This window comes from Anopheles coustani, chromosome 2 (assembly GCF_943734705.1).
Source record: "Anopheles coustani chromosome 2, idAnoCousDA_361_x.2, whole genome shotgun sequence".
In the NCBI taxonomy this organism is placed as follows: Eukaryota; Metazoa; Arthropoda; class Insecta; order Diptera; family Culicidae; genus Anopheles; species Anopheles coustani.
The window spans coordinates 24,935,025-24,948,401 of NC_071289.1; the positions used below are offsets into that span (position 1 = coordinate 24,935,025).

General features: G+C 44.5%; 3 protein-coding genes across 4 annotated transcripts; 1 reads left to right on the forward strand and 2 right to left on the reverse strand.

The window, feature by feature from the left end:
- Window positions 1-3,889: 3,889 nt before the first annotated feature.
- LOC131267480 (zinc finger HIT domain-containing protein 1) lies at window positions 3,890-5,108 on the reverse strand. Its single transcript, XM_058270368.1, has one exon. The coding sequence runs from the start codon at window positions 5,106-5,108 to the stop codon at window positions 4,635-4,637; it is 474 nt and encodes a 157-aa protein (XP_058126351.1). The 3' UTR covers window positions 3,890-4,634.
- Window positions 5,109-5,180: 72 nt separating this feature from the next.
- On the reverse strand, window positions 5,181-5,570 carry LOC131267481 (general transcription factor IIH subunit 5). The gene is made up of 2 exons (XM_058270369.1): window positions 5,449-5,570; window positions 5,181-5,367 (listed from the first exon to the last, which is right to left on the reverse strand). The coding sequence occupies exons 1-2, from the start codon at window positions 5,481-5,483 to the stop codon at window positions 5,181-5,183; spliced, it is 222 nt and encodes a 73-aa protein (XP_058126352.1). The 5' UTR covers window positions 5,484-5,570.
- Window positions 5,571-7,031: 1,461 nt separating this feature from the next.
- LOC131266883 (probable aconitate hydratase, mitochondrial) lies at window positions 7,032-12,874 on the forward strand. Of its 2 annotated transcripts, XM_058269558.1 has the most exons (7): window positions 7,032-7,061; window positions 7,132-7,269; window positions 8,460-9,919; window positions 9,994-10,165; window positions 11,019-11,230; window positions 11,304-11,595; window positions 11,689-12,874. In XM_058269558.1, exons 2-7 carry the CDS (start codon window positions 7,237-7,239, stop codon window positions 11,881-11,883), a joined length of 2,364 nt encoding a protein of 787 aa, XP_058125541.1. In that variant the 5' UTR covers window positions 7,032-7,061; window positions 7,132-7,236; the 3' UTR covers window positions 11,884-12,874. The 2 variants fall into 2 exon arrangements, with proteins under 2 accessions (XP_058125541.1, XP_058125542.1); XM_058269559.1 differs by lacking the exon at window positions 7,032-7,061 and having other exon boundaries at window positions 7,112-7,269.
- The last annotated feature ends 503 nt before the right edge of the window (window positions 12,875-13,377 follow it).

Below are 13,377 nucleotides of genomic sequence, written 5' to 3' on the forward strand. Positions count from 1 at the left end.
GACTTTCGAATTGCTTTTAATTTCATTTCAGCGGGAACCGAGCGTGATTAGGAAATAAAATTCACTCGCTCTGACAGCTGCAACCTGCTGCTGCAGTTGCTGTCAGCTACTTATTGGGCAAGTTTTTGGCGTATCGATATGGTTGCTTTAGTTTTGGCACACTGAAGTGACTGCTCCGGAATCTCCCCGCACCAGACGGTGGCATAAAGACGACACGAAATGTTGTATCAATTTGTTTGCGATACGTTTCGTGCCCACCAGCCAAATGGAGCCGGCATTTTCCATGACGAGAAAACGCAAAAGCCTGCAGGGGTTGTTTTAAATTTCCATGCCATGTGTGCAGGTTTAAATGACAAAAACGTGCATGCGACGAAATTTCATAATTATTCCCATCCAACCATGGATGTAATCATCGAGAGCTGCAGTTCAAATCCGTGAAAAACGGTTTTACCAACTGTTGTAATTCTATTTTAAACTTATTTTTTTTAAATTGAATGAAAACAGTTAGGAGCAAATGGATCGGAGTAAATGCACCTGAATATTGCTAACTCGATTTATGTAACTTTGAAAGTGATTTACCAAAAAAGCTTGTTAATTAACTGTTTTTACAAAAAAATCATTGGTGTACATTAAAATGTTAAAGAAAAAACTAGTAAATCCGGCTTGGAGCTGAAACGTTGCAAAATTTTTTCAACTCTTTTAAGGTAAAAAACGTAACAAGGATATAAACCACATTCCTTACCTGAGCGTCAAAATGTGTTGGACATTGTGAGGCAGAATACACCTTACGTTGTCGAGTTGTTGTGTTGATTATGCTTATATTAGATCTTTTCTTTTTAACAATTAGAACTACTCATATTACTTATATATTATATTTTTATTTTTTGTGTCATTGAAATAGGAAAGAACATAACTCTTTAAATGTTTTCACTCAACAAGTAAATAACAGTTCTCCGTAATGATTCAACAGATAAACAATTTTAAAAAACGACGTATGGATAAAAAACGGGTTTTGTTTAATTGTTTATTCGCGAAACAAATTTTAAGTGGATATATAAATTATACTTGCGTGGTAAAAATACATTAAACCTTTAAAAATACCTTAAACTAATATCAAAAACATTAAAAACTTCAGTGAAACAACATTTCACCCACATCCTCCTCTGGAATGGAAACAATTATTCGCGCTGTGTAGAGATAATTTCATTTAGAACTTTGATTGCTTCAGTATCACCCACTAACAGCGTTCTTCCCACTTCTCTGCTCCATCCAACTAATACCGAGCAAACTTCCTCCCGGTGACCCCTCGGACCACAAAATCATGCTCTACAAACCCGCGTCTAAGCGCGTGGCCAAATCCGCTTGACCTGCGACCACCATTTAGCAATCTCCTCCCAAGCGGGATTGTGTGCAGTGGTCAAATTACTATCTTAATTAGCTTTTCCGCGCGGTTGGTGCTGATTGCAACGGCTAGCACCAAATCAGATCCGGAACATGATCAGGCGAGCTGCAATCACATTTCGGTAATCAAATAATGAATCAAAATGCACCATTTTAAGCCTCAACCGTCGGTGCGGTCCGCGAATAATGACAATAGTCATACAAATTCATCCCGTCCTCCCGTGGGGCCGTTGAAAGAGCAGCAAAACTACTAAACGCCATCCATTCCACCAAACTCACTCATCTGCCACATTTGACATGGGACCTCTGGCACCGGGGAAAAAGATCTACATGTAAAAATTTATCGTTTTCGAACATTCCTATGCGCACCGGAAAAAAAGTGCGCCAACACAGGACCAATTAATTGTTACTAACGGAAATGCAATTAAATTTAATATACACTAAAATAGCGGAAAAAAATAAACGTAGGCACGGATACAAACCCGAAAATAAAAATAACAAACAGCGCAAAAAACCAAACCTTCGAATCGAAGCAAAGAAAGCTGCTTCGATGTTTAATTAAGGCCGAAAACGTGAAAACGGACGTTCGGCGGCCGGAAGCATGCGATTACAAATGGAGGTTATGTTTGCCATATCGTGCGCGTTGGACGAATGCAGCGCGCTTGGAGGGGTACCCCTAAGAGTACAAGCTTAAAACAGAAAATATATAGAGAAATGAAAAGGGCGGAACAAAATGTTGCACAAACATGACCACGGCGTTCGCATTGAATTGTGTTTGGGAGCATCGAAAAAGGATCACTTTTATTGCGTAAAAGAAAAAAATGGACACAGGAAAAAGAGTAAAAACGCCGAAGCCCTTTGAAAGCGTGAACAAAATTGTACACTTTAACACATATCAGCAGTATCCATGTGTCGGTAAAAAGGTACAATGGCCAAACCGTATGCCATTGCAAAAAAAAGTTAAGAGGGAGCAAACGAAAAACATTGAGAGTAAATAAAACGGGATGGAATAATTCAAGCCAATATCTTCACCCTCCACCGATGTGAATTCAAAACGAATTTGCTCAGAAAAAATTGTAAAACCTACAAACAAACCACGGCGCACAAATAATTTAATAAAATAAGCGAAAAGAAAAAACGAACGTAAATAGTTTAAAAAAAAAAGAAAACCCTTGCATTGGGAAAAAATATAGCAAGAGAGATTTGCTTAAAGCATCGTAAATGAACATTTACAGTAGATAAAGCAATCGAACGATGGTCTACGGAAAATAAATAGGTGTTGGAAAAAAAGCATTGGTGGAAATGCGTTCCACGTTTGATGTTGCAGGTGTGGATGAAATTCAATGAATATTGTGCCAACCGTGGCTGAGGTGAATGTTAATTTAACGCTCGTTAGAGACAGGTTTAAATTATGTGTTTATTTAAGTTGTGTATCACGGGATTTTTTGCATTTGTACATTTTATGGTGCGATATTCTGATTTTAATTTACTACCACGAGGTGTTTTTTTATTGTTCCTGCTTATAGCTTTAAGGTGGACCTAGTTTTTGCACGTATCTGCAAAATGTTATCCTTTTTTTCCTCACACCTGTTCGACGCCCACAATTACGACACTAACCACAACGTGATCGGTGCACGCATCTGGAAAATGCCATTGAAATGGAATGTGCTTTTGTCCACATTCGGTCGCGAGCTGTAATCAGCCGTTGAACCCGTCGTGTTTGCGAAAAGTGGGTGGGAAGAGCTTTCCTCGCATCCCATTCAGGTTTACGGATGTTGTTTTTTTCTTTATTTTAACGCTAACAAGCCCACCATCGTGGCGCGCCATTCGCACCGGGAAGCGGAAGTATGCCGGCCATTCCCTACTGGTGTACAATAACCGGATTGTCATTGGCGTTTATCCGTCCGGATTATCTGCCACGATAGGTGCCGGCGATAAATCACCCTCGTTCGAAAGGACTATCAGTCGGTTTTAATTCGTTTTTACTACCATTCGGTTCGGCGCTGGGGGGGACCTGGTGGAGCTAAAGTGCTTCGTGTTGTTCAATGTACAATGCAAATTCAGTAGCTTAATCGACCGCGACAATGATATGCACGTTCTTTCCTGGAATCGACCGCGTGACGGCCGATGCTTCCGATGTGGTGAGATAAACAAGGACGATGGAGGGAAAAAAACGACGGCTAGCGTTTTACATTAATCCGAGGGTGTATTCTTTTATTAGAGTAGACAATTAAATAAAAGAAAGTAAAAAGGCAAACTGCACGAACCACGATGACTGAATGTGGAAAAAACGGTTGATTGTACGGGTCGTGTGGATGTTTAAGGTCATACGGTGTACGATTATTATGTTTTAAAATCGTATATCACACCCCAAATGGGTTGGGGTTGATTCGGTTGGATAACCCGGTTCGATTCAGAAAGGTAAACTAGAGGGAAGTTAGTCTCATCTTTTTGTAACAATAAACCAAATTAAATTGGGGCCGCTGAGTCAGCCACTTATTCGAACGAGGAATATTATATATTAGCACATGAATCGCATAATCGATATTTTAGGAAAAAATATAAAAATCAATAGCGGGCGCGAGATCGAAGGAAAAAAGTGCACTGCGTGTTGTGTATCGTACTCATTCCGATATTTATTGTCGCATAGTTAGGAAATGTAAAGAATGTTCGGTATGTTCGACGATCGGCAATCGTAATGTGGAGAAATTTAAGCGAAATCACTATGTTAATTGTTCACACTGAAAGATCATGTTTAAATGGTATGGTTTAAAGTTTATCAACATATTTCCTCATTATGTATTGGGCGAACACTAACGACAATGTGGGGGGGTTTAAGGAAATCGAAAAGGGCAAACGATCGCTGGATGGAAACAAATGATATTTAGACAATTGCATAATTTTTATGTCATATTTAGGATGAATTACAAATAAACGTAAATTTGACCATGAATTCAGCAGCGTTTTATTTTTACCAAATTGGTACCATGGTGAGAAAGAAAGGATACAACAAGCAGGTAATCTCATGGAGTTAAAGTCGTACCAGTCATGCGGAAAATATTTGAACGTATTTCGGTTGGACTACTAGATGTTTGAATTACTGTTTTGAAAACATCGCGGGTTTCTATGGCAACCCGACGGAAACACGTGCGACTGTCGTTCGTTGGCATTCTACATTCGCCCTTATACAAACTAACTTAATAACTGTACATTTCAGCACAAATAGGAATATTTTAAGCAGTCCACTTGAGACACCGTGTGTCCTGGTGCGTGCCAAGACAGCGAACGCAGCAATACCTAGTCCCACATGCCGTACAGGTATAGCTGGATGGAAACCCACACACCGCACAAAAGTGTCGCTCGGGAAGCTTCGATGGACCGGCTGCGGCTGTGAAATAATTCGGCGGTTCCGGGCGCTGCATTTTGTCCTCTTCGAGCAGCTGCGGGAAAGTCTTGCGATACTTTGCCCGATAGTACTCGGCCCCCTTGGTGCGTCGGTTTTTCTTCTTACTCGGTCCACTCCCATCGAGGCTGTCGTGAAACTTGGGTACCTTCTTCGACATCACCAAGTCCGCGTGGGGATCTTCGTGAAAATTGTCCTGCTCCAGTGCCTCGAGAGCTTTTCGCGCACGTCGCTTCCTAGCGGCATCGTCAAGCGTGCGCTTTTTATCGGCCTCCCGTATGCGTCCCGATTCTCGTGCTGCCATTTTTTGTTATCCAGATATTGTTTGCGCTTTCTTTCAGGAAGATGTTTGGTTGAAGCTGAGTGGGTAGTGTGTTTAGGCTTCTTTCTCGTGCAGCGGGAAACTGATGCGATCCATTAAATCGTCCACACGGGCCTGCAACACTTCGACGATCTCTACCGATATAAACAAGTGTTTCTCGTCCAGATCTTGAATGATGAACTTTTTGCCGAGTGATTGTGTTTCGTCCAGGTGCAGCAGGAACTGTTTCATAGCCGGATCACTGTGCGGAGGGAAATGCAAAAATGTTTATCAATAAATGAGACAACCCTGAGATGTTACAGGAGTTGATGCTAATACTTACCATTCAACTAACACTCCTTTCATAACATTCACCATTGCTGAGGTAAAATGTCGTTTGTAGTCAACAAACTGCACGACTAACCCAAAAATGTGAATCTTTCTCCGGCAGAAAATTGCATTTCTTTCAATAAAAACAATTTTGTTGACATTAGCTCGTAGTGTGGTAAATGTACATTGAACCTACCTTTGATCTGTTTTGTAATTGGAACTGTATCCGTTCCAGTTTACTAAAGGAACCAGGTACCTGAATTAACCTGGAACTGAAAAAATTCTGCTCGAAGAACTGCTCGAGAGCTCGAAAAATCTTCCACTGCGCATAGAGTAGTGTTGGTAAATCAATTCGAATCCGAATCCCATTCTATTAAACAGTTGCGAGACGATATAAAACAATCAATGCTGATCTGGACATCGTTTATCCTAACCTGAATCCCCATCAAAACACAACCGATTACTAGCATTTGCGATGTGAGCTTCGGCGCTGTAAGTACTTCTGTTAATCTTGAAAATCAACTAACATATGCAAACGATTTGCTTCGCAGGCATTAAAAATCGGACAAAGTGATTTTTGTCCGTAACACTGACATATTTTTAATAACGATACAGTTAAAAAATGTAAATATGCCCTAAGTCTGAATCAAGATAAATACACATTATATAAGGTAGCGAAATGTAGAGCATTTTGACGTCTAGACTGCAAAAAATCGAAAAATAGCCTTTGACAATATACTGATACTCAACTTTGGCGGGAATCGTCCTTAGAAGATAAGCAAACAGCAACGTTGGAGAACCAAACACCCGGATTCTTTAATTGCTTTCATTTTATTCGCATGGCAATTGTTTAAGAAGCCGTCGGCTGTAGTGGGTCACCGATTTTTCGAGCAAATGTGGCGAAGCTTCGCCTCTACTTCTTCTTCTTTCGCTACGCGAGTCGGGGTATATCCTCCTACGCTAAGTCAAATTTTTGTTCCCTTACTCGTAATCAGAGGCGTACCGACTCTGTCCGAACTCCTATAAAGGGGCAGGTCCTTTGTGACCGTCTATAAAAGCCATATGTCCACCCGCCGTCCACGGGAGAGATAATTCCTTCCGTTGTCAGGACACAAGAACTCGTGGTCCGCTTGATTGACTCAAACAGCACGAGATGTGCGGCAGCTAGGATTTGTCTGACATGAGCTCCAGCTCGGCGTGACCACGCGGTCGTGCCGCAAGCTAACCTTACTTTTCCGCTAACCCTTTCAGGAAACTTGTGTACTGCTAACATCCGCTCTGATTCACTACCGAACTGGAACTGAAAGTTTCACCTCACGTACCTTCTGCTTACTTGTATAGTTGTTAACATTCTATGCTGTTTATCACAATGCTGTCAAAAACCACGGTCGCCATTTTCTAAAAAAATACCTTCTAAAAAGTCACCTATTCAGTATTTAATCATCTTGGTCTGAATCATTGTCACTCCGTGGAATAAATCCCAGTCGAATCAAATCATTAAATCCGTCAAATGCCATTCGAATCTTCAGAATCCGCCTAGGGACCAAATCTTCGGGTCTTCCGAATCCCCGATTCTGCCAAAACTGCCGTCTTCGATTATTCCTCGTTCGAACCGCGGGGTGTTAGGTAACGAATTTTCCACCGGGTCTTCACCGGCGCATTGGCCGTAAGGTTAAATAAATTTCCAATTCAACAGTTTATCTTCCAGCTGAGAAGGCTGAAGATTCCGATTGCGTGTAACCGGAGGTGAAACATCCACCCTTTCGTCGTTTCGTGCAGCTTCTTTCGGAGAGTTAGCAAGATGGTGCAGTATTCTCGTCTGATGTCCGTGCAGGTTCGTATAGGAAAGTGTGTGTCCCTTTAAACGAGGTCGCCGATGCTGGATGTCCTTAAGCGCTGCAGTTCCAGTAAGAATGTCCCGGTGCAGGCGTGCTGGAATGCCATTTCCGTCGATTTACGCAGCGACATCCGGTGGGCAAAGTTTGTTTCGAGTGCTCGCGAAAGTAGAACGTTGGCGAAGAAAATTGGCTGGTTAGATAATCGATCCGACTAAGAGAAAATTCGACCTCCCTGCTCACTTTGCCTTCGAGCTCAGTTTGTGACGATGTTATGCGAATGTGTGCTTGTCCTGTTGAGTGTTTAAATGGCGGATTTTGCTGCCCCTTGAATTAGTGTAGGTGTTCTTATTTTTATCGTGCACTTACATCTTATGTGATTGAATACCCCTAGGCGATTAGATTTGATCAATTTTTCTCACTTCTTGTGGCGTTTGGTGACGTTTCGCGTGGTATCGTGGCATGGAACTCCAAAGCAGCAGTCCATGCATACTATGTTTTATCTTTAAACACCTGCACGTGTGTTGTTTGCGAGCAGCCGCTTTCAAGGACTGCTTCGTCCTTGTCAAATGTCATCCGGTGTCCTTCCGCATCGGAGACGAGATACCGAAAAGCCGGCCGCAACCGGTTGCCCTAAGAATCGAAAACAAATTACGAATTCAATTTGCCCACACCTTTTACGGTGAAGGTCATTTGGTCAAGTAGCTTCCCAGCCTACACGGAGGCTAGCAAATTTCGTGATCCGCTTTATTTACGTTGGTACAATCGCACGGTATCACGTGTCGGTAGCTGATCAAAGCAGTCTGCCTTCCTGTTGGCGAAGGAGGCTTATTTTTTATTTTTGTTTACCTTCCAACACATCACAAACGCCCCTGACACCGCTGGCGGATGGGTTTGAATGGTTTGTGCAATTTGCATCGATCACGTTCGATCGTTTCGAGAACGAAATGGCAAAAGAAGGAGGAGTCATGTTAATGGGAACAACCATCAATGATTGAGTCTGAGTGTGAAAAAAAAGAAAAAATGAACACAGCTGAAAGGAATGCTGTAGCATCTAACGGTGATTATGCTTATCAACACCAAGCAAGTCCCATAAGAACTTCCGTAGCATCTTCTGATAAGCAAATGTATTTGCTTTCATCGAAGCGCAATTGGTGAAATTTAAAATTCTCTTCGTTTCCCTCGACAGGTCCGCAAGGCCGCCCGCTACGCCGTCGATGTCCAACAGCGTCAGTTCCACGCGTCCTGCGCTGCCGCGTCGAAGGTCGCCTTGTCCAAGTTCGACCAGAATGTGTACCTGCCGTACGAGAAGCTCCAGAAGAACCTGGAGGTCGTGAAGAAGCGCCTCGGGCGTCCGCTGACCCTCAGCGAGAAGGTGCTCTACTCGCATCTGGACGATCCGGCCAATCAGGATGTGCAGCGTGGTGTGTCCTACCTTCGGCTGCGCCCCGATCGCGTTGCCATGCAGGACGCCACCGCCCAGATGGCGATGCTGCAGTTCATCTCGTCCGGACTGCCGAAGGTGGCCGTCCCGTCCACCATCCACTGTGACCATCTGATCGAGGCACAGGTGGGCGGCGTCAAAGATTTGGCGCGCGCGAAGGACATCAACCAGGAGGTGTACAAGTTCCTGTCGTCGGCCGGTGCGAAGTACGGTGTCGGTTTCTGGAAGCCCGGCTCGGGCATTATCCATCAGATCATCCTGGAGAACTACGCCTTCCCGGGTCTGTTGATGATCGGTACGGACTCGCACACGCCAAACGGAGGTGGTCTGGGTGGACTGTGCATCGGTGTCGGTGGTGCGGACGCCGTCGACGTGATGGCCAACATCCCGTGGGAGCTGAAGTGCCCGAACGTGATCGGTGTCAATCTGACCGGCAAGATTGGTGGCTGGACGTCGCCCAAGGACGTTATCCTGAAGGTGGCCGACATCCTGACCGTGAAGGGTGGTACCGGTGCGATCGTCGAGTACACTGGCAAGGGTGTGGAGTCGATCTCGTGTACCGGAATGGCGACGATCTGTAACATGGGCGCCGAAATCGGAGCTACCACGTCGATCTTCCCCTTCAACAAGCGTATGGCCGATTATCTGTCCGCCACCGGACGCTCAGCCATCGCTGCCGAAGCCAAAAAGTATCAGGCCAGCGTGCTGACGGCCGACGCCGGTGCCAAGTACGATCAGGTGATCGAAATCAATCTGGACACACTGGAACCGCATATCAACGGACCGTTCACGCCCGATCTGGCCCACCCGATCAGCAAGCTGAAGGCGAACGCCACCAAGAACGGCTACCCGATGGACATCCGCGTCGGTCTTATCGGTTCGTGCACGAACTCGTCCTACGAGGACATGGGTCGGTGCGCGTCGATCGCGAAGAACGCCATGAAGCACGGCCTGAAGTCGAAGATTCCGTTCAACGTGACGCCCGGATCGGAGCAGATCCGTGCCACGATCGAGCGCGACGGCATTGCAAAGACGTTCGACGAGTTTGGCGGCACCGTGCTGGCGAACGCTTGCGGACCCTGTATCGGCCAGTGGGACCGTCAGGACGTCAAGAAGGGCGAGAAGAACACGATCGTCACGTCGTACAATCGTAACTTCACCGGCCGTAACGATGCCAACCCGGCAACGCACTGCTTCGTCACGAGGTACGTTAGACGAAAGCGTTATCTGCTCGCCGGCAAAAGAAACGACTAACCATCTTGCACTTTCTTCCTAACAGCCCCGAGCTGGTAACGGCCCTGTCGATCGCCGGTACGCTGAACTTCAACCCCCTGACCGACGAACTGACCGGTAAGGACGGAAAGAAGTTCAAGCTGGACTCTCCGTTCGGTGACGAGCTGCCCCAGAAGGGATTCGACCCCGGCATGGACACCTATGAGGCGCCCCCATCGGTAAGACCACGTGACAACACTCGCAAAATCAGTAGAATAGTGGCGGACGGTGAACGCTGGACGGTGTCCAAAGTTCGAGCCCCCTTCCTACCTGCTAGTCTAGTAGGACGTCAACCACGAGCTTATCTTATCAGATTGTGTACGGAGTATAGTACACCGAACACCGACAAATAGCAGGCGCTCTGATTTTGTGAGGCCATTGGAGCCACACTACTTGTTGAAAAGCAAAACAAAAAGTGCTGAGTAGGTCAAGGTTTCAATTTTATTTTCAATTTTTTCCTTCCGGTAAACACGCCGGTTGATGGTTTGACAGCAGTTTTTTTTTTATAATTGTCTACTTTTACATTGCCTGGAAAATTTGTTTTCTCTTCACTTTTTCCTTACATTTTAATATTTCCGTTTTTTGACTTTATGGTGTTAAAGGAAGAATTTATTTCTTTTGTCAATTTGATTCACTCAGTTTAATATTACAGCGAAATAATAACTTTTGAAGTTACTTCCGTTTGATTCTAATATTCATAAAGTTACAGTCAATTAAGAAAAGTTTTTAACCGTTTATTTTATAAAAAAATTGTTACTTATGTGTTTAAATATATTTTTTTTAATATTCAAACAACTTTCTTCCAAATCGTAAAATAGGTCTAGTATAAATCATTATACATTATGTTATCATTAATACTAACCCTATATACTTTTTTTTAGTCCCTTCTAATGTTACGAAACTGCTGCACCAAACCCAAATCTGAATAGTTAAAATATCCCTTGTTTTCAATGTTGTGATGATCTGATGTCTTGATGTCTTAGTGTTGGAGATCTGTTGTTAACATTTATTTCCTTTTTTTACATTTATCAGGACGGTTCCAAGGTTAAGGTCGATGTGGACCCGAAGAGCCAGCGTCTCCAGCTGCTCGAACCGTTCGATACCTGGAACGGCAAGGATCTGCAGGACATGACCGTCCTGATCAAGGTGAAGGGCAAGTGCACCACCGATCACATTTCGGCCGCCGGCCCGTGGCTGAAGTACCGTGGCCATCTGGATAACATCTCCAACAACATGTTCATCGGGTAGGTTCCCTGGCGGAGGGCCCTTTGAGGATGGAATTTTACGGTGCGCTTTTCTGCTTATTTTGTTTCCCAGTGCAACCAACATCGAGAACAACGAAATGAACAAGATCAAGAACCAGGTGTCGGGCGAGTGGGCCGGAGTACCGGACGTGGCCCGCTTCTACAAGGCCAAGGGCATCAACTGGGTTGCGGTGGGAGATGAGAACTACGGCGAGGGTTCGTCCCGCGAGCACGCCGCGCTGGAACCCCGCCATCTGGGCGGACGCGCCATCATCACCAAGTCCTTCGCCCGTATCCACGAGACCAACCTCAAGAAGCAGGGTCTGCTGCCGCTCACCTTCGCCAATCCCGCGGATTACGATAAGGTGCGTACGGAAAAGGCGAATCGATAACAGAGCGCGAGTGTTTACCTCAAGGGTTTTCGTACTAATCAATGTGTTTGCTCCCGCCTACCTCAGGTTCAACCCCACTCGAAGATTTCGATCCTGGGCCTGGACAAGTTCGCCCCCGGCAAGCCGCTGGACTGTGAGATCAAAACCGACGGCAAGGTCGATAAGATCAAGCTGAACCACTCGTTCAACGAGCAGCAGATCGAATGGTTCAAGGCCGGCAGCGCCCTGAACCGTATGAAGCAAATCGCGGCCAGCAAGTAAAGTGCAATAGTCTCATCTTCCGGTTTCCCGGGAAGCCCACAACAAACCACTCCTCAATAGGTGGTTGTTTCGATCGCAACCACTACTTCCGACTGGCCGATAGAGGAGCAGTCCCTTGTTACGTATTGATGCGGGATACTTAAACGAACCGTTGCGAAGAGAATATCAACCCTCTCGACCTAACACGACACCAACCAAAGCGCACAACCGGAACACGCGGTCCAACCCCACCATCCCGCTCAAGCCGGGGGCCGGTTTGCTTTTGTGTGTGTTTTATTTCGAAACCGAATTAGAGTTAATTTGTCGCGACTTCGGTTGGTGCTTAGATTGTAAATAGAGCAGCCATTATGCAAGCTACTTATATATGGGCCGCTCCCTGTGGCGAGAGAGCAAACAACAACCAAAGCCTAATAATCGCCTCTAAAACACTTGAATCGCTGCTACTTATCTTGAACCGTACTGGAGATTGACCACGTGTCAACGTCTTTTCGATTGATTGAAGATTGTTTTACGAAACCTAAAATGCGTGCGGGAACTAATCATAGCACCGCCGCGGGCACCTTCCCGACTCGAGAGGGGGGTTGCTTTACCGCACGAATGAATGCAAGTACTACGTTTAAAATTATATAGAATGTGCAAATTTATCCCTCAAGTCCTTACACTTAGGTGCTAGAAGACAAACAAACCGAAGCGTAAAGTTAGAGTGTATTACTAATCCGTACTAAAATAAACCTCAAGCGCCTCGTTGGCCTTTGTTTTAATTTCAACGTTTTTTCTCTTTAATTTTTTAAATGGTTCTGATTTGGGAAAATCGCACAAAAGTGCCATCCAACTTCGGTTGCGAGTCAAAAAATAGTGCAAAAATAAGCTCTTCGTTTCCTTGTTTGGTTCTTTAGGCTATTTGTTTCCTTTTTGATTTACACTTCACTAGACAATAATGATGGTATGCAGTTTTGAGTAAATAAATGAAATAAAATAAAACTAGCGACAAGGTGTATTTTTTTTTTTGGATATGAGAACCAGGCCACGTAGACCTGGGATACTAAATTGTCAAAAAACGTCGGATAAGGTGGAGTCTTACAATCTTCCATTTAAAAGGCAGGAAAAAGCACGTCTCATTGTTGCGCCAAACGCTGGCAGATTTTAGAGATGCGTTGTCTTTACCGATGAGAGCTATTTATATAGGATACAATGTGCGGAAACACCCTCAAAATACCTAATTTGATCGATAAGTGATGACGGGAAAAATGGACTGACTTTTAGTCAAGAATGACTGACTTTTAGGCCTCCCAGTTCTACAGATATTTATCCAACGGGATTATTTTGAATGGCCATAAATGCTCTCAACTATAAACAAGCAAAACTAGCCCACTTCAATGCTAATGCCAAAAAGCATTGGAAGTCGTGCGTGCGTATAAAACGTAAGCTTTCAATTAAAATCAACGACATTAGTAATTGATGTTTGATTGATTTGTATGACAATTTATTGGACAC

Bases quoted from the DNA above. Each gene is read 5' to 3' on its own strand.
- LOC131267480 (XM_058270368.1), bottom strand. From the start codon at position 5,108: ATGGCAGCACGAGAATCGGGACGCATACGGGAGGCCGATAAAAAGCGC.
- LOC131267481 (XM_058270369.1), bottom strand. From the start codon at position 5,483: ATGGTGAATGTTATGAAAGGAGTGTTAGTTGAATG. The intron at 5,368-5,448 runs GTAAGTATTAGC...CCCTCCGCACAG, and splicing joins AAAGGAGTGTTAGTTGAATG to TGATCCGGCTATGAAACAGT.
- LOC131266883 (XM_058269558.1), top strand. From the start codon at position 7,237: ATGGTGCAGTATTCTCGTCTGATGTCCGTGCAG. The intron at 7,270-8,459 runs GTTCGTATAGGA...TTCCCTCGACAG, and splicing joins CTCGTCTGATGTCCGTGCAG to GTCCGCAAGGCCGCCCGCTA. The intron at 9,920-9,993 runs GTACGTTAGACG...TCTTCCTAACAG, and splicing joins ACGCACTGCTTCGTCACGAG to CCCCGAGCTGGTAACGGCCC.